Here is a 20,662-nt window from a genome sequence, read left to right as displayed (position 1 = left end):
TGTCTGTTAAAATGCGATTGGCGTCCTTAATTAAATATAAAAGGCTGTGGCCTATTCAACATATGATATACCGCGGTGTTTGTGCAGCTAGATTCATCTGACGTTTGTTTTTTAATTAATAATGATGTCCTTTTTTAATATTAGTCTATTTCATAGAATCTAATTTTGTTATCTATCTCTTTAGATCGAATATTTTTATTTTCATATATGTGTTCTTCAGTTTTAGCTTTCTTCGTTATTGAAGTAAGTCCTTTTTTTGTAAAAATATTTGTTTGAATTCCCCAACTGGTTTCATTTTTAGTTATATTGTATTAAATGAGGTATAATTTGTATTCATACAGCATAATGGTTAATTATATGGTGTTATAAATTTTCACAGTCAACATGATAACTAAAAATGATGACAAGTTCTAATGTACAAACATATTTAGCTTAAAAGCACTCTTAGTTTTTACGTTTTGCATTTATTGAGAAGTTTTCCTCTTACTAGTCAAGATAAGATCTGATTCTATTATAACTCCATATTTTATCCTTAATTGAATTTCTTACATTTTTTCAGAATGGCTGAAAACAGAGAACTACCTGAGAGAACTGTTCATGAAGTAGTGAATAACCCTGTGAAATTGGATCAAGTGAGAAATATCACTGGGGTGAGTGTAAAAAAAATCTTAACAGCTTTTATCAGATACAGAATTACCAAATCTCTTTGGTATCCATAGCTAACCTGGGCGATTAAATTTCTTCTGGAGCTCATAAAAATTTATGAGATTAATGTTTTTTTTTATAAGCTTTGGATTTTAAAAAAAAGTGCTTCAAATTCAGTAGAATGTCTGCTTTTGAATTCATTCTAAAAGATATTAAGTTTGTATTAGTTTTTAAAGTTTAGTTTAATGATAAAAAGGTGAATATTTAAAATTAAGTAAAATTATTCTAGTACAATATAAACAAAGTAGTATATTTGAGCTCCGAAATGAATAAATAACTGATTGATCTTCCTCGCATAAATACAATAATTCGTTAGACTTGCCCTGGCTTTCCCATTTTCATATGTGAAATAAATTCGGTATGGTCTGTTTTTTAATTATTAGTTAAATATTTTAATCGGAATTCTGATAAAATACAAGTGCAAATTTATTGCCTGGTAGTAATCTTATTATAAACACATATTTGACAATATTTTGGAACTTTGTAGTAGCCCAATTGTGGACAAGAGTAATAAAAATTATTGGCGTTGGGGAGACTTTTGCTCACTTTTATCCAAGTAACTCATTTATTCGGTTCTTCACAGAGTGTACTAAACTGCTCAACAAATAGTGGCTGGGAAGGGTTAATATTTGAAGCATGCTTGCAAAATCGCTTTGCGGAAGACATCTATGACCCTTAGAACCACTTTTTGGAAACTCTGAGCCGGACTTCGTTCCAGCCTATAATTGAGGCCCGTACCATAATGTGTGTGATTGGAACATTCCAAAATGAATTGTTCTAATTCTTTGTCTATCCAATAATTTCGAAAGTTTTCTGAAGAGAAGACTTCTCCTATTCCATCCAGTAATCTCAAATTGCTGCCTGGTGATTTTCTCTGTTGACATGTAGAGAATTTTTTTTGTTGAATAAAAAAAACTAAATTATTTCATAACGTTTTATTTATATAATACATAATTACAATAAGTTTTACATGTGCATCAAATGTATAATTATTCATTAAATTGAAAAAGCATGATCAAATGTCTTGCCTTCCGTTTAGACACTCTTATTTAAATAAAACTAATCTAGTAAAAGAAATTAAAAATTATTATTTTTTAAAAGGCATTTTCAAAATATTTTCCTCCCGTTAATCTAAAAGATCTTCCTATTTTAGAAAGAAAGAAAGAAGACGTTTAAAATGTAATCTTTAAAGCGAAGTGCTGTTAGAATCTAAATCCTTCGCTTTTTCGAACTGTGCATTAGTCACCTGCCTTCTGAGATGTGTATTCTGCGTATGATATTCAGCGCATGCACTTTGGCAATCTGAAAGTGCCGAAGTGACCGAATTCAGTTTACTTTCCAAAGCTATGACAGTATGTTTCATTTTCTTCATTTCACCGGTCAAGTCTTCATTATATAAAGACTTCTCCATGGCTTCATGTCTGGTGTTTGCCAGTAGATTCTCTAAAGTGTAGCTACTTTTTTGTTCTTGACAAAGTTGGTTATGTAAAGCTTCATTTTCACAAGCAATGCGGTCTAACTCTTCGCGCAAAATTTGTTCACTATTGGTCATTTCTGAAATCTGATTACCATAATATTGTTTTTGTTCTTCTAGGGTACTGCAAAGATGACGTGCAGCATCCAGATCAGAGGCCAGCATCAGCTCACGATCACTCATTTCTGATACCTTTGCCTGCAATTGTAGTATCTGATCCGTTAGTTGTCTAATTTGACTTTCCATACCGGAGACAATGGAATCCTTGGCGCTAGCATCCTTTTGTAGTAGGCTAAGTTTGTGTTGCGTATCTCTTAAGTTATCCCTGGCCAGATTTGCTTCACATTCAAGACTTTGTTTGTTACTTCCTAAATGAGATGCTTCCACGCTCAGAGCGTTGAATTGTTCCAGTAACGCTTCTCTTTCACGTTCTTTTTCTAACAGAATGTTTTCTACCCTCCTTACCTCATCCACGTATGTTTGAAGTTCCCTTTTTAGGTTTTCGGACTCATTACGTGATTTTTCAAGTGCTTGACTTAGTGAAAGATTATCTTGACTAACGGCTGCCAATTCTCGTTTCAGTGTTTGATTTTCTCGCGATAGGTCCTCATTACAAGATTGCATTGAAAGAATTTCCTGCTCTAACTTCCTATTTTTCTTTGCATAATCTTTCGACTTATCTTCAGCAACATGTAGCATTTTTTCTACTGTTTGTAGCTGGGCTTGTAATTTACATTTTTTATTGTCGATCTGTGCAATTTGCGAATTTTTACCTTGCAATTCTCTATCCAATTTGGATATAATTATAGTTTTATCGTCTATTTTTAGCAAAAGTTCATCTTTTTCGCTGTCAAGTCTGAGCAGGTTCTCTCTAACCTCTTGTTTTTCTTTTTTAAGAAGAATGATCTCTTCTCTGGTCGATTTCAGTTCCTTTTCTAAAACATGCAGCCTAGCCATGGATTGATTTAAATCCAGTTCTGTTTGTTTTGCCGCAGCTTCATTATTCTTTAGTGATAAGTCTAAATGTAAATTGATTTTCTTCAAGTGATTGTATTTGACCTTGTAGTTGTTCAACTCTTGTGTCAAAAAGGATATTTTTTCAGCAAATTCATGGATCTTATCTTCAGTTGATTGTAATTTGCTCTTCAAGTCACTGTTAACAGAAGTAAGTGTTCCTTTGTCATATTCTAATTTTTTTATGTGATTTTCAACCAGTTTATTAGAATCTTGTTTATAATTTGAAAATTCTTTCATTTGATTCCTTAGGCAGACTACTTCCTCTTGAAGGCGTTTATTCTCTTCTCTGGCAATGTTCATGTCAGTTTGCATTTTTTTAAGTAGTGTGAAATCTGATAATCTGTCGGTACGGTTACAGCATCTGAAATCATGTATACGTTCCGCATTATAGACTTTCTCTTGCAACCGATGCAATTCATTGCAATAGTAATCTCGTTCAGCCTTAATTTCTTCAGATTTGGCTTCATAGTCGCACCCACAGCGACTTACATTCTCCAATTTAGTTGTATCTTCATCTGCATATACAGGACTTGTTTGTTTGGACACTAAGTCCAGTGATCTCTTGTCTCTCTTCTCTAATGCCAACACCTCATTTCTCAACTTAGCGTTACTTTGTTGCAGCTTCTCTATTTCTGTTCTTAAATCTCTTTCAATAATTTTTACTTCTCTAAGCTCATCATTTAATTTGTCTTTTTCTTTTCCCAGATAAACTGCTCGTTCATCTGCAACGCTTTTTTCTTTAGTTAGATTGGCAATGAGTGTCTGCAAGTTTGTCATTCGCACTTCCATATCTTTGATCTTATTTAAAGTTTCATTGTGTTGTTTCTGCAAAAAAGTAATATTTTTGCCACATATACACTCTTGGCTGTAATCACATCTACTTTTTAGTCGTATAATTTCCGATTCTAACTCTCTGATTTGATCCGCTAAATAAATGGCTCTTTGCATTGCCTCGTGCTGTTTCTCCTGGGCTGCGTTCACTTTGTCATGCATTTCCACGGGAGTCATAATGTCTTCAGTAAGTTCAAATTTTTCGTGATGACATCGGCATGTTTTTTTAATGTTTGATTCGCTGTAAGCGTTGTGTTCTTCCAGTTGATGCCCTAGCCTGGCTATCTCTTCATCCCGAAGAAACAGACGATTATTCAGCATTTCAATTTCATCCAATAGTTGTCGATGTTTTTTCTTATAATTTTCTACCTCTTTTTCATTTGACATGCCATTATTTACAAAAGAATTGTCCCTGAGAAAACAGCGGTTGTCTTTCGAGTGGCTATCCTCTACAATATCTGTATCTATCCCTGCATCATATAATTTATGGTTTTTTTCTAAAAGTTCTTGGCGTAATACACCCAGACTAGTCATCTGCTCCATGTAATTGAATTCCAAATCTGAATAAGAATTTTCTAAATCGCTGATGCGCATTTTTAATTGCTTGATTCTCTCTTCTGAATCTTCTTTAAATTGAATCGCTTCTAAGTGCATTTTATTATTTTCCTTCACTAGATGTTTATTTTCTTGTTTAACTTCGACAAGGGCTGTTTCCAGCGTTTCACATTTCGTCAGCGTACTCTTTGCTAAATCTTCGTACATTAATAGCTTGTCATGAGTACGCAATAAATCGTTGAATAATTTCTCGACCAAAAGCAAGGATTCGGTGGAACATGGTTCATGGTAACCCATTTCGTCCAGTTTCCTGCGAATATCCTTATATTGTTCTTCTACCAACACCATTTTTTGTTTTGTTTTCTTTTGTTTAAAATTAAATACAATATATCCTTACATTTGTTTGTAAAGAAAAATGTTAATTAGTAAATAATTATTATTTTCTCTCAATGAAATAAGTAAATAGTTCACGATATTTTGACTTTCTTGTGTTCGTGTAATGATTAATTCTTTTTTTTCTTTCCATAATAGAATCCTTTGCGTTCTAGCGGGCAGACAATCTGTTGAAACAGCAACTTACCTGCATAAGACAAAATGAAATGAATTAGATTCAACATATCACCTTAATCCCCAGTATAATGGAACACACAACTTTCCCTTACTACAATTCTTCGCGTTGTAAGTAAAACATTATTTGCAAACTCGGAATTGTGAGCAACAGTATTTTATTCGCATAACAATATGTAAGTTAGTAAAAACGTAAAATATAAAGAAATAATACTTTAGAAGAAATCTCTAGTCCTGTCCTTCATGTCAAACACAATGGTTCTACCGTAATAAAATTAAAAAAGTTTAAGCTTTCTGCTATTTTTGTTTTTATAGCATTTTGTTCACGTAGATAAAACATAATATTACACACCATTTCTTATTAGGATTTGGGGTTGGGAAGAACTCCAAATCAGCATTTTCGCCAGAAACCTAAATTATTAAAATGAACGCAATAATTCCTGTCTCAAGTATGAGAAAGTGATATAAACTTCTGATTAATAGATTTTAATTCAGTAAATTTATTACAGTTTCATTTTTATTTATTTTTACGGGATACCATTTTCATTCTTCTCTTAAATAATTTTTCCGTATTAGTGATCAAATAAAAAGTTAAGCTTTTGTCTAAGTAAATTATTGAATCGATTTTATCTGTCAGCAAACCAGGAGAAAGTTGTTGTTTAAGAAATAATTATAATTCCAATTGTAAATAGAGTAGAGAGAAAAATAAAATTATAAAAGACTTGAAATTGTATTGATAGGATGCTAAAGAATATTATAATAAACAAACAAGCCGTAGACAAATAAAAGTTACCTGATGGAAGTTTCGGCGTCACTTGCAAAAATAGAAAAAGAAAATCAATTATTTTGTGCTTCACACTAAACTTACATACTGTGGATACATTTATACGTAATGTTTGTGTGTGTGAAGGTTATTTCAGGGTTTGAGTGGCTATAGCAGATTGAATATTAGCGTCCTCTTAATTTCAGTTAAACTATCGATACATTGTTTAATAAAACTCGCTTACAATCGAAATAAAGATTTCATCAATATAATCTAGCTGGCTGTTATTGTTTCTAAATTCATAATGTAGTTTTACTTTCTCTTCCTATCTAATTGCGATCATTTCCATAAGATCGATTTACTACTGAAAAATTACATCTTTTATGCCTCTAAGAGCCAAAAAGAGAAAAAATGTGTTAAGAACACTTACGATCGAGTTTTTAGAAAACAAAATTTCAAGCAAAATTTTTAGATTAATGTGTTTCTTGTCTCTAAGCTGTTTACATAAAATCGTAGTAGCAGTTTTCGAATAACATCTAAAAATTCTAAAAAAATACCATTTGATGATTTTCTCCAAGTTTAAAAATATAATTCCACTTTGAATCTGATTAATATTGTACAAGGAATAACATTTTAACATCTGTACATAAATATCCCTTAGGAGAGAAGCCTAACTACCCTCACTTAGTTCTTAGACGAATGTTGCTGGAAAAAAATTTCAAATCAGCTTTATAGATATACTTTTATAAAATTGGTACACTAAGTTTAAAGAAAATCGTAGGAATCGTTTTTCGGGGGGGAAAAAGTCGCAAAAATCCGAAATAACGATTCATTAAATCTGTTCCAAAACCTGATTCCTGCAACCTCTTGGTATTACTTATGCGAAATACAAATTTCAGCTTTCTGCGATTATCCTTTTGAGATATGGTGGATACACACACTGACTAATTTGTTAAAAACAACTTTTACGAATTCTTGGGATCTTAAAACGAATATTCCCTATGAACTTGGTATACATCCCTAAATGTAGAGAGCAAAGGAGCTGTAAATTACTTAAAAATTTCGTCGTTCTATTTTTCAAATTTAATCATAACAATAAGTATATTTCTAGCAATTAAGTTGACAACCATCACTTTATATTGCCATAATAACTTTTTAAATGAAATCGTCATAAAATTTGCAATAAAATTATAATAAATTAATTTTTATAACAATTTTTTTTAATTGTATATTGTACAAATGGTTTATTAGTTTAGTAAAAAGTGAAGTATTTTTTCAGATGGCTTTCGGTTGATTAGGATAATAATTTAGTATTTATATTTTCCTAATGTCACTAGGGCACGTTACTAAGAACGATTCCTGCAAATCAGCAAACCAGATTCGTGATGGCCGCTCCAGTACAGTCTTCTACTGCGTTGATCAGTACAACTTCAACTATTCAAGCGCAAGTTCTGCCGAAAGGTAATCATGCTTTGGCCTATACTTCTTAACTAGCTTCATGATGATAGGTTTGTCTTAGGGGGTGACTCTAAAGCCAAATCTACTAATTCCTTTTAAGATTTTTAGAATCTACCTAGTTGTCATTGTTAGATCGTCAAATATATATGCTCCACATGTATACATCAGCTACCTCCACAGCTCCTTAGAAGTGCATTGTGTAAATGTTCAGGAGTCAGAATGTTTTTTTGCCGAGGAGTTAAGATTTCTGAGGGACTTGATAAACCATTCTCTTTGCGGAGAAGTTTAGACAAATGAAAACAAGTCTAGTCATCTGTAGTGCCGATCATGGAAACACACTTCAAATTATTTGATAAGAAAATTTAATCAAAACATTTAATTTAGATAAGCAAATTTAAACAAGATATTTAGTTATTGAAACAACTACATTTAAACATTTATATTCATAATATGCATTACATACATCAATCATTAATATAAATAATCCTAATATAAATGGCACATTGGTAAAAATCATTAAATTTTTCGAACTAGTAATCCGAGTAAATAAAGTTTAAATCTTTGTAAACCAGAACTTGATTATTCTCCATCCAAATATTTTTTTAAAAAAATATTAATTTTGAACGAAAAAAAAACCAAAAGAATGATTCAGAAAAGTGAGACTGGTGATAAACATTTCGAAGTCGTCGCGCCCTATTGAGGCAAGAGTAGAAATATCAAAATTTTGAACTTTTTAAATGGAAATCCAAAATAGAACTTCTAAAATATTTCAAAACGAAAATATTCAATATTGGAGGTTCAGTGAGATATGTTAGCTAGCTCCCCAGTTAAAATTTATCAATCCCTTTAATTTCTACTTAAGATAATGTCTGGCAATTTTCTAGCAACTGTACAGGGAAGTGCTCAGACCCAAATGAATCGAATTAATCCTGCAGTTCCTATACAAGCTACTTCAACAACTGGATACCATGTTCCTAGAGGTAATAACTACTTTATTTTATATACTACATATATATGTAGCACCTTATGTCGTTTAATCAACCCTTATACTTATTTTTTTAAACTGTAGTTTGGTTAAGGTGGTACTATACATAATGTTTTGAAGATTAAATAGTTGTCAATCATTTTCCACTGCTTTTCTCCAAATATCTGCTCGACTTAGACTTTCTTAACTTTTTCAGAAAAAGTCGGATCACTAACTTGTTTACGCCGCACTATTCAGCTTTCCTGAAAGTAGAAAAAGAGATATGTCTAAATAGAGAAAGACTACAAACTTCTCTCCTCCCAAAAAGCGGGATCGACCCGGCTGTGACCTCCTAACTATATAGCATGCCCTCCAGTCTAATACAAAACAAGAAAAACTAAGAATCTATGATATAGAAGGAAAAAAAATCTTATTCCGGGGGACCTATTTTTTTAACATTAGCCAGATAAGAAATGAGTGAATTAATTTGACCAAAACAGCTGGTGGAGTTGTTTTTTTGGTAAATTCAGTTATAAGTTTTTTTTAATCGTGTTTAAAATTCTCTTTAAATAGTTTGATGATATATTATTTTCTTTAATTAACTAAATCTGATGTTCTCTTTTCACTTTTTTCTGAAAGTTAATTAGTTATTTGATTGATTTAGGCGCCGCTGCAGTTGCAAACATTGCTGTACCTAGGTCTTCCGTGGCTACACCAATGGTTAGAGGACCAGCAACCCTGCAGACCATTGGAGTTGCTACTGCTCCAACGCATCCAATTGCCGCGTAAGATTTTTAATAATTTTATTGTTTTTTCTATGCCGCCTCTTTTATTTCACAGAATGCTCCCAGGTTGAACCTGGACTAATCACTTCTCCATAAATCGTTTCATCGCCCAATTTCGAAACTTGTATTAGAGATCCTTTCTTTCCCACTGTAACACCAGTGTTCAGCGCTACTGTAGACAATGGAGCAGCGGTGACATGAACGTGATCTTTGTAAAAAATAATAAAATCAAATGTTCAATTCAGTTATGAGGGAAGGGTTAGCTTATTGGATTCCCACACGGAGGTCCCGGCTTCGAATCCAGCTGCTGGCTCTTAGAGTTTCTCTTTCTAGGAGCTTCTTACAACTCACTGCCCCTTGTTGGACAGTGTTGTCTGTAAAGTGAGAACTCTGTTCACAGGTTGGCAGTGCATTGAAAAAAAGCTCCGGGCGCCAATAACCTCAGATGTTGATGCGCCTTAAATCATCAAAAAAATAAAAAAACTATAACTGGTTCATTTCGAAGGATGTATATTTTTTTTAAGTTAAATAATTTATAATAATTTAGGTAAATTTATTGCTTTAATGCAATCAAAATTGTGATCCTCAGAGGGACCGTGGCAACTACGGGCCCCATTGTGGGAAGATCCGTTGTGGGAGTAACTCCGTGGGTTGCCACCTGCCTGGCCCAGCAGGCCACTTCCAGACAGACTCCTCCTCCGTCTCAACACCTCGTTCGACCTTCACCACCTTCTACTCAGCAGATTCAGGTGAACACGGGCTCTCGACTTGTTAGCGGTCAGATGCGGCCCGTCGGCGAAACCAGTCAGCAGACCAGACCGGTGCTATTGCATGCCACACATAAACAGCTCACCCTTACCCAACAGGCGCACCTGCAGGTAATCAATTATGAAATTTTAGTTTTAGCGTATAAGAAGTGGATTTCATATCGTATTTGTAGATAATTTCCAATACGAATAAAATCCTGTAGTGATATTTTCAGCGATATTGTATCACAAATGATGATAATTTTTTCGTACGATAATTTTCGCATAAGTAGTTTTTAATTGGTTAATTTCAAGAATTCTCTCCTTACTGGAGTAAGCTAATGCATTACTTATGGAGAGAGAGAAGGAGTGGTACTCGTTAAATGCGCGGTTCGCAACCTGCATACTAAGGGGCCTAAAAGTGTTAGTCATTTGCATATTTGAGGAAAATCGTGGTTAATAAAGATGCAGTTAGTAAACTCAGTTTCCAATTTGTGATTGCGCTGTAATACGTCAATTAGTATTGTTCAAAATTGTTAGATTAGAATGTAAAGGCAACTTCAATTATCTCTTATGTAAGGGTATTTAAGCACGTTTAGAAAAATGAAGTATTAGTAGAATTTTTGCTCTTAGACTCAGAATAGCAATAATTGCTGGAAAATTTTAACTCTAGGCTTTGTTTTTCTTATCAGAGTTTTGTGGACGGAGTCGGCCAACAGAGCAACAGTGATAAGCCCATGACAGTGAAGAGTTATGGAGGAGCAAGTTGTAGCCAGGGTAATAGAAACAGTTCGGGCGCAACGGCAGGTCTTTCCAGACTAACCACAGCCTTACCACCGGCCGTGGTGTCACTACAGCCGGCGGTCATCGTGCCTACCACACAGACATTCCCCATCAAGGGAACTACAACCACCCAGGCAAAAGTAAGTTAATAAATAAGAGAATAGGCTTACCTCCAAGACTACCAACTACTTCTTTCAGTTATAGTTTATTGAAGTTGGCGTACGTAGTGAAACTTAGGATTATAAGTGAAGAATTTTAATACCTTAAATTATAGAGCTTTGTTTTCCCTTATTTGGAATTATGAACAAAATTAAAAAAAAAAAAAAAAAACTAGCTGGATTAAAATCTATCGGATTAATAAGTAAAATTGGAATAAAAATTAAAAGACTGAAGGCTATGTTCCAGGAGTCTTCTTGCTCAGATTGTCGATTGTTTTTCGGTTTAGTTTTCTTTTAGTTCAATTAGTTCGAACAGCTGTGAATCTTAAGGCCTGGGACTGGATTTTTTATCATAGGTATGGACTCAGAATAGTTTTGAATATTGTAAGGCCCCCAGTGACGAAATAGATGATTTTCTAAAGTAAGCTACTGTGAATTTCTAAGACAATTATTCGCATCTGTTGGCGTTGCAAAGCTTGATATTTATTACTGAGGTCTATTACAACTGTGTACAAACTGCGACCCGCCATTGTGATCTCTACTACTGTATATTACTCTGAACTTGTTATACTTCGCAAATGCATACTCTTGTAGTTTTTTACTTTAAAGAAATTCCTGGAAAATCCTGGTGATGGGTTTATTTTGGCAAGAGTGAGGAAATATTTGTGAAAGTTTAGTGGAGGGAAGAAGAATGAGGGCCTCGCAGGCCCAGAATTCAGGCTTTTCAGGCAAAAAAGCAAAGCAAGCAGGATGTTTATAATGTACGGTATTGTATCCTTCATAGAATAAAGGATGGTTAAAATATTGGTTAAAATCCCAGTTTTCTTTAAACTTTGACTTTGATTGGACTAGTGTTGCTCTAATACTTTCATCTGAGAAATTTTCTAAGGATTAGGGAACCTCTTATGGGAGGAGATGGGTAGGTATTCTTCCTACGTAAGTACTATCTGAGTAAGATGTACGGTCCCGAGTGTTTTACTTTATAAAGGAGGTGTTTAATGTCTTATTAAAATTCTGAGTAAATTGAAAATTCCTTAAATTAATCCTAGCCATTATATCAATATGGCGAACACTTTTATTTACCAAAAAAATTGTAAATTCGAACTCCGTAAAACTACGTACGAGAACGTCTTGTAAGTGTTTTTCACCAGATGTTTTCTTAACGTTTAAACAATCGTCTTAATGGCTTCTCTGTACCCACTAACAGAGTATCTCTAACAAACAGTACTGCAATTCTATATTCATCGATAATAATGTTGTTTATAATGTTTTACAGCTGATTTTATTTAGTATAACCTGCATTATGATTTGCTAAATAGGTTATAACTCAGCAAACTCATGGCACTACAACCATGCAAATTTCTACAGTACCTGTCAGTTCTGTACAGCCAACGATCGCCATAAATTCCGTAGTCTCAAGGCCAGGTATGTGTCATTAATTTTTAATTTCTATTACAATTTTATTTTTAATTAACTCTGTCTTGTCTTTGTTATCTATTTATGCTTTAACAATATCAAGGTTAACAAGCATAAATTACTAGCAATTAGATAGCCAAACCTATTAATTAGGAATGGGTCATCTTTTCTGTCGGATAAATGTTTAGTATTTACTTCTAAGATCTAGAGAGTGAAAATATAAGAAAATTCGGTCATATTTTTCACTTCCATAGAATTCGCAAAATTTCTCGTTCGTTTCAGAACACTAAAGTATTAGGAATGAAAATTTATGCAACAACATTTGAATTCATTCTAATTAAGAAAAACTGCTAAACTTTTTATTAACTAAATTTCAAGCTACAAGTATAGCGGAGTCGCCATTAATTTTAAGGACAACACAGAAACCGGAAATGCCTCATCTATTTGGAGGCTGCAAGTTGACTCACTTTCTTTGTAGAATATAGGTTTTTTGCAGGTTTGTCTGCTTGACGTTTCGATCTTAGAAGTAAATTTAGTTAAACACCGGACATTTCGAACAAATGCCGTGCAATCTCGTATAAATGTTATGAACTTTTAAAAACTGAATTATAAATATAAAAATACTTGAAAACAAGAAATTTTATTAAATGTAGGGAATTATAATCCTACTTACTTTTTTGTTAATCGACCACTTTATTTACATGCTGTCATCCAAACTTAAATTATTTTCGTAAGTCTTCTTCCTTTCCCAGTTATATTGCATTAAATCCTGTTGATTCCGGGGAACAATCCATGTAGGAGACATAAAACAGATTAAGATTAATCTACCAGACGAATGATTTGCTTATAGGGCACGATAGGCTTTGAGAGCACTTTCACGAAGTAATAGTTATCTAACTTGGTCTTCATATTTGGCTACCTAGTGTGGTACCCAATAGATAACACAAAAATATCCCTGTGCAGGATTTAATGTAACTAAATAGGAAATTATTGCTCTGCCTCCCAGTTTTGTCTTTAAAATTTCGAAATTCCTCATTTTCCCTTGCGCTCTTTGAACTGAGCCAATGCTACAGCGGGGGTCTTCTGTACGCCAAGGTGTTGTTGCAGTTATGTTAGCAAATCAGGCTACAACCAGCGGCGGCGGTTCAACAACCGCACCCTCAGCGGTGACAATGCGAGGAATCGCTGCTGCACAACAGCATGTCAAAGTGTACAGTAACAATCAGTCAAGCAGCGCCGTTGGAAACAGCAACACCAGCAGCAACCCAGGGGCGGCAAACATAAGCGTCGCTGATGCCACTGGACCTGTCTCGGCGCCTGTTTATATTCATGCAGCTCCGCATAAACCTGGAGTCAACCCACAGGCGGCTCAACCTGGTGCCATACTTGTCCGTCCGCCACATCATCAAGTCAAAGATTCTACAGATCATCCAGGTTCGTCTCGCCTTAATTATCCTGTAGATGCACCTACATAAAATTTAGTTTCTTCTCTTTGCTTTGTCTGCCTCTCCTCATGAGGAAGTTTAGTTATTTATTTATTTTGATAAAAACTACATTTTTGATGACCCCAATAGTCGATGCGATTTTTGGTTTCCCCCTGAACACGAAAAACTAAGTTTTACAAATTTGTTTATATTTGAAAATTTGGTTAAGTGTTGGATAATATCGTTGACTATATCCGTATACGTCAAGTACTCTTGTTTTACCATAATCAGAGGTAGATTCATCAGTTTAGTGCAGAGAATCTTAACTTCCACTATGTTTCTGTCATATACTGCACTTGCTGATATAATATTTTAAAGAGAGAGCACGATTAATGTATGACAAGAGGTTTAAGCGGAAGTGAAATTTTCAGGGCAGGATCTAAGTTCTTTTAGAAATTTTCTTTCGTATCTGAATGGATTTTTGTAATTCATCTGTTTAAAACAAATAAATAACTAATGCAGCAAACATTCTCCATTAGGACTGTACAAGATAGCAGATAATGAAATACTCCGCTCGCTAAAAAAAAAAAAGTATCCTCTTTTGTCATTCCAAACCTCTACTCCATTACTTCATCATCTTTGGCCCTTCCGATGCAGCTTATTAACGTCGGAATTCCTCGTCTATAGAGATCAGTAGATAATAAACCTAGACTAGTTTTGTCACAGTACATACTTACTGATAGAATAGCTCATGGTTGCAGTAAATTCCAAATGAATATTTTCGCTATGTCGTTTACATTCATATATTATACATCATGTGTACAAAAACGAAAATTATAGAAGCAGCTGTTTTAAGAAGAAACAAATAATGAAAAAAAAAACTTGTTAATTTAAACTTGCTTTTCTCTTGAAAGCTACGAATTATATAAAATACAGGTTAAAATAAACATAACCACAAATTTGATGGAACCGTACGAAATCGGATTTGTCTTAAATCACAGAAATTAACTTTCTTATCTGCATGTTATAAAAGAAAATTTCACTGTAATCTAAGTTAATTTTTGTAATTTTCAATACTGTAAAAAGGTAATTTTGGGTTTTGTGGTTTTATGTTCAAAAAATTAAAATATTCATTGTGCTAATTAAACTACTGTATACTATTTCAATAATTAATATCGATATATTTAGGGTTGTTACCGAGTAGCCAAGGGATGAGAATAAATTCTGTGATGGTTGTTGATTCTTCAAGAGTTCAAGTGCATCCATTTGTTGCAGCTTCAGAAGGTAAAGTTATGATTTTCCCTTGCCAAGTTTGTTTTTGCCCTTCACTTTTATTTTATTTGTCTGTTTTTCTTTTTCATTGTGTGAGTTTTTGTTATTTTTAATTAAACGATAATATATATTAATACACTTCAGGTGTGACAATGGTAGCTGATGGTGGTATTGCACCAACTGCAATGGGAACAATTTCAATTACAGGAAGTCTATCGCATAGCCTAATGCCTAAACAAAACACTTCACCAAGACCTAGTATATTAAGGAAAAGGGATCCACCTGAAGGGTTAGTTTCTAACTTTTAACTTTTAATTACTAATAAAAAGAAGTAAGTGTTGCTACCATGTCAAATTTACAAATTTCGAATAACGAACAGGTTATAATCCAACAAAACCTTCGTACTTTTTGATATTGTTGTTGGTAATTTTCGAAGCATTATATATTACTCCGTAATTATTTCGTAATAATTCCACAACTAGTTAATTTAACCTACCAAGATTCTGAGCAGTTGCAAATAAGCACCAACAAAAAAGTCAGTAAATAGACCTTAAGTCACATTGACTTGTCCACAGCTATTTATAATTTTTCACAATAATTATTAAATAATTTCGAGAAAAAAAAAATTATTCTAATTTTTCAAAGAAAAAGTGGCCTTAAATGAAAAATTTAAAATGCGAATCTTTGTAATAAACTTTTGGAGAACTCAATGATTCGTTCAGTCTTTAAATCAGACAAATGGATTCAACTTAAATTTGCTATCTCTCATTTCATCCTAGAATAATTGTCAATTATCTCTTTAGTTGTATTCTTTAACTCAATAAAACACATTTCTTATAGTTTTCTAATAATATACAAAATTGGAGAGCTTCGCCTGCAGCGTCACCATTGTTGCCAATTTTCCAATTTAAGTTTGTAACGGAAATTGACCATTTCTTTATATGTGACAATAGGTTTGGCAATTTAGCCTTAGTGTATATATCCGCTGTAATTCAGATACTAAAAATCGCAGAAAATTCAAATTTGATATGTCGCTTTTAGGTGTCACCAGAGGATGGGATTGTTAGATTTTTGGTCAAAATTGGTTCGATTTTGCAGAATCGATTTTTTTAGTTATATAAGATTTGCTCGAATCCTCCTACGTTCCTTTTAATTTTACTGAATGGACTTAGAATTGGCTAACAGGAATTTTTCGTTTTTGATAATAGACTTTTGCTTTTTTTTAGAAAATTGTTTAGGTATTTAGTTTTTTTAATACAATTAAGGTTTTTTAAAAACATTTTCTCCTTTATTATTGCAGGTCTCCAATGAAAGCACAAAAGAATTTGACTCCAGTATTAGCTAACATGGCCAGCTCCGGCAGTATATCCTCCAGTTGTTCAGTTTCACCACCACCTGCCAATCCATGTAGCACATCAGTGGCGACTCCCGGCTCGCCGCGATTATCTGAATCCACCGGGATAGTGGGCAGCGGTCAGTGTTCCAGTGGCAGCAGCGGTGCCGGCTCCACCACACTTTCTGCTAATTCCAGCCCCGGCGAGTCACCACCAATCAAACTTGAATCTCAGGACGATCTGGATAATACTACGGCACCACCAGTTGTTGCTACACCTACCGTAGTTCATCAACACCAAGAAATGAGCCCCAGAAAGAAACCTCGTAAACAGCAACTGTAAGTTGATTACTGTTTTTACCTTGATCGGTTATTGATTTTCTATCATCTTCTATAAGAGCAATGATTGGATACAATCTTGAGGTTTTACTGGAAATATTGTTAAGGAAACCGCAGTACGAAAAAATGCTCTTCACAGATAGATTTGTATATAGCGCACTTAGTGTGGTTAGCACAACTCCAAAACGGAAATACATAAAAGCTTCAAATTATATTTCGATGAGTGTCAACAAGGGACACTAACAATAAGCTAGTAGATAAAGTCTGCCTACCGGGATTATATTTATTGGATCATCCATTTTTTTTAAATTTTTTCGCCCAACTTGGGATACTAATTGCCAGCGTATAGTGTTTATGATAATTTCTCATTTGAAACATTTTTTATGGAAGATTCATTTAACACGGCGATTTTAGGAAGTACTGGAGTTAGTTAAGTTGTCTTCTAAATTACTGTTCAAGTATATTGCTCGTTTAAACACCTATTTGTTTTTGTCAGGATTATAAAAAACCATATTTATTTACTGTTGTATGTCCAGGACTGGTAATCAGATTACGGAACCAGCATTTAGTGAAGATGAAATGGAATTTATATCTGATGAGAAGATCAAAACGGATCACAAAGCCGGTAAGTGGTGGAAGAGAATTTAGAAGCAGCTAAATAAATTGTATTATTGATCTGGCAGTGGTTGGTAAATTCAAAAAGACTCTTTGGATATAATTTTACTCCGAACTTTTTAGATCTTTTGTGTACTGTATACTGTAGGGAGGTAATCCCTACAACAACCCCTCCAATTTAAGATATCTAAGAATATCTGATACATCGGAAAGATCAGAATCAGTGCTTGCTTCAATGCCTCCTGGTGTTCAGCTTCGAAGAAATTTTCTTGACGAAGTTGTATCTTTTGTGAATCCCATCAATAGAAAAGTTTCGGAGGGAGGAGGAGCATAGGGTATGATACTCCGCTACTGCCAGTGACTCCTTTTCTCTCCAGAATCTTCTCTAGTTATCTTCTGAGAAAAAAAATCTTCTTTGTCTAACTTTCCTCTCTAGGTGGAGAGGCTTCAGGAGAGAAAGAATTACCTCCATTTCAGCTGTGTAGCAGATTCTCATCGCGCACATCATACCTAGACTAGACCATACACTTTGTGGTTAATATAATTATTATTTCAGATGAAAATGAAGAAAAATGTTTACCAAAAAAGACAATGTCACTCTTGAACGGATATAGGCACCCATGGAAATCAAGAAACAATCATTTTCTAAGATATTCCGACCTACGACCTAAGGAGGAACGTAAACCCACTCTAAGTGAATTAGCCAATCAGAAACATGCATTACAGAAGTTAAATGGATGGAAAATTTACCATCTTAATTCACAAATGGAGGATATGGTAAGTGCTGTATTTGATAGAAACATACCCAGAATGCACTTCAGTCTTGTTTTTATCATCGTATTAATGGCCATTGTCAGATTCCCTATCAGGAAACTAATCAGGAATATAAATAAAAAATTTGCGCTACGACTTATAAAAATCGATGATATTATAGAGTTTTTCATTTATTAAATACGGTAACAGATTATAATAATAAATCAGTGGAGAGTTGCTTCCGGGTGAGGGATTTTTGGTCTCGTAAGTTACGTCATATACACTAGCTGGGCCCAATGGAAATATAAAAGTTCATTTACCTGATATTTTAATTTTTCCGCATAGTACACACGCCATTCAATTATCTAAAAACCACTTATTCCGATCCAGGGTATCCCAAAACTGATATTTTCGGTTGCTCAAAATTCGAAATTGAAATTTGCCATCTCAGTACTGCTCGCTTCTCGATTTTTTTTTTTTCTTAAGATTTCATTTATATCTCGAACTTATTCTGAGTGGGAGTTGATTTCATTGTGTAACGTCTGGCCGTTAGAGTGCACACTGGCAACCTGTCCCTAATGCGTGAGGAACATGGTGCCTTATTAATAATACTTTTATAGTCTGTAGGGGGGAAAAAACAGTTAATAATTATTATGAGAATTAGTATATATTACGATCATTTTTTTAAATTTTAGGTGAATTCTGAAACAGAATTTTTTGGGTTATACACATCTTTACTGTCTTCTCTGGAAATAAAACAGAAGAAATGTAAAAACAAGGACATTGATAGAGAAATTAGCAGAATTAATGAAAGAATAAGGGTAGGTCAGATTGTTAACTTTAAGAAATTTAAACGGAAATGGTAATTAAAGCAAAACTTGGTATCAAAAATGATCTTTTTGGAATTTAGCTTAAGTCAAATTTTTGATTATAGTAAACTATTTTCTTGTATTTTTGTATCCGTTATAGGCTAACTTCCAGCGCAGTAAGGTGGTCAAAGATCAGATCCAAGAAGCCAAACAGCAGGTGATGAAATTATTTGAACATAAAAGCTATGTAGCTGACATTATCAACAGAAATGTAACCAAACGACCGGTGAAGAAGAGAGATCGTATATAAAAAGATTTCTCTTCATTGGAAATTCTTCACCATTATTTTTCCCCAATGTTTGAATAATGACAGTTTTTTTTTTTAAATATTTTTAAAATGATTATTAATAATATTCTGTAAATAAAGTTTTGTAATTACAATAATTATTGGTTACCTACTGCCGGCAATTATTACCACAGGTAAATGCTGTTCAACACCTTGCTGATCTTTCTGAAACGAAACTGTTTGTTTACTATGGGCAACACTGCCAAGGATAAGCGTTAGTTAAAAATTTAGCTAAAATATTTTGAAGGTTAACTGAAAAAGTTCGATTTTTTTTTTTTTTTTTTTTTTTTTTTTTTTTTTTTTTTTTGCGCATCAACAGCTGAGGTTATTAGCGCCCGGAGCTTTTTCCAGTGCACTGCCGGCCTCCGGACAGTGTTCTCTCGTTACAGACAACACTGTCCATCACCGGACAGTGAGCTGTAAGAAGCTCCTAGGAAGAGAAAATCTAAGGGTCAGCTGCTGGATTCGAACCCGGGACCTCCGCGTGGGAGTCCAGTATGCTAACCTCATAGCTAATCCCCTCCCTGTAAAGTTCGAATTAATAGAGCCATCATTACACGATAGACACATATCAGCATAAGTCGCCTGCCAGAAGTTCGTCTGCTTCAAATTTTGGAATTATACAGTGATTGAACCAACTTAGTCAATGTTTTGAAATTTATTAATAGATAGCACAAACCCATACTTCGAGGTAAGTGAACAAGGCAAAGAAATCAAGAATTAAAAAGAGGAAGATAGATTTTATTGGAATACTGACTAGTTTAATTGAGTCAAAATTATTATTAGTCCTTTAAAAAAGAAATATGGTGTGAATACTCACTCGACTTTCTCAATCTACACGAAAGAATAAAGAAAATTAAGAGGTAATTTTATAAAAAAATGCAATTAGTATTTTTTCTTTTTTGAAACTGCCAAGTTTTTTGTAACAAGCGTAATAATTATACTGAAATGGTAGATTAGAGGGAAAACAACCAATTCTGGAAAAATTTCTCAAAAGTTGTAAAACAACACATACTAAGTAATGATACAAAGTTGAAAGAATTTTGGTAGCCCCACTCGAACTCTAACAGGATAACTTTTCTTAAACTTTATAGTCACTTAATAAATAAAAGCATAGAATAGTTCGACTTTACGTAAATTTCATTGTAATTCTTTAAAATTACTTTATTCCTTCATTGTAATTTTCTTTCTGTAGAAAAGCGGCTTAAATATGTTTTCTTGTCATTTATAAGTAATATTTGATATATCGATTCAGCACTACCTTACCCTTCCAATAAAACGCGCCACGTTAGCTGCCAACTATTCATTTTTTGCAGCTTAATTTTTTAAGTGGAAATTTGAAAAGGAAAAACTAACATTGTATTAGCCGAGTAATACTGCAGTGTTTACTGACATGCCTTAAAAAAAAAAAAAACAAAAGATGAGCTTTCAACAAATAGAGCCTGGTATGGTTCTGAGACCTGGCTTAACATTATTATAATTGACCAAATACTAACGATGACTCAAAAATTTGAAAATGTAATAGATAGATAAGAAGTTAATTGAATTT

At 33.7% G+C, this 20,662-nt stretch overlaps 2 protein-coding genes across 4 annotated transcripts; one reads left to right on the top strand and one right to left on the bottom strand.

Annotated features, from left to right (window-relative positions):
* Positions 1-69: 69 nt before the first annotated feature.
* Positions 70-19,211, top strand: Sap130 (Sin3A-associated protein 130). Of its 3 annotated transcripts, none has more exons than XM_074139085.1 (16): positions 70-243; positions 560-650; positions 7,250-7,373; positions 8,255-8,350; positions 8,999-9,119; positions 9,709-9,997; positions 10,558-10,788; positions 12,126-12,231; positions 13,330-13,656; positions 14,835-14,930; positions 15,063-15,207; positions 16,219-16,590; positions 17,127-17,215; positions 17,762-17,982; positions 18,654-18,779; positions 18,928-19,211. In XM_074139085.1, exons 2-16 carry the CDS (start codon positions 561-563, stop codon positions 19,075-19,077), a joined length of 2,583 nt encoding a protein of 860 aa, XP_073995186.1. In that variant the 5' UTR covers positions 70-243; position 560; the 3' UTR covers positions 19,078-19,211. The 3 variants fall into 3 exon arrangements, with proteins under 3 accessions (XP_073995186.1, XP_073995185.1, XP_073995188.1); XM_074139084.1 differs by having other exon boundaries at positions 13,318-13,656; XM_074139087.1 differs by lacking the exon at positions 13,330-13,656.
* Cep135 (Centrosomal protein 135kDa) lies at positions 1,626-6,123 on the bottom strand. The gene is made up of 2 exons (XM_074139083.1): positions 5,943-6,123; positions 1,626-5,162 (listed from the first exon to the last, which is right to left on the bottom strand). The coding sequence occupies exon 2, from the start codon at positions 4,928-4,930 to the stop codon at positions 1,892-1,894; it is 3,039 nt and encodes a 1,012-aa protein (XP_073995184.1). The 5' UTR covers positions 4,931-5,162; positions 5,943-6,123; the 3' UTR covers positions 1,626-1,891.
* Positions 19,212-20,662: the final 1,451 nt, after the last annotated feature.

This window comes from Rhodnius prolixus, unplaced genomic scaffold, assembly GCF_049639745.1.
Source record: "Rhodnius prolixus isolate KJV_2025 unplaced genomic scaffold, Rpr scaffold_17, whole genome shotgun sequence".
Classification (NCBI taxonomy): domain Eukaryota; kingdom Metazoa; phylum Arthropoda; class Insecta; order Hemiptera; family Reduviidae; genus Rhodnius; species Rhodnius prolixus.
The sequence above is the reverse complement of the archived record's forward strand: the minus strand, read 5'-3'. Positions and strand labels throughout refer to the sequence as shown.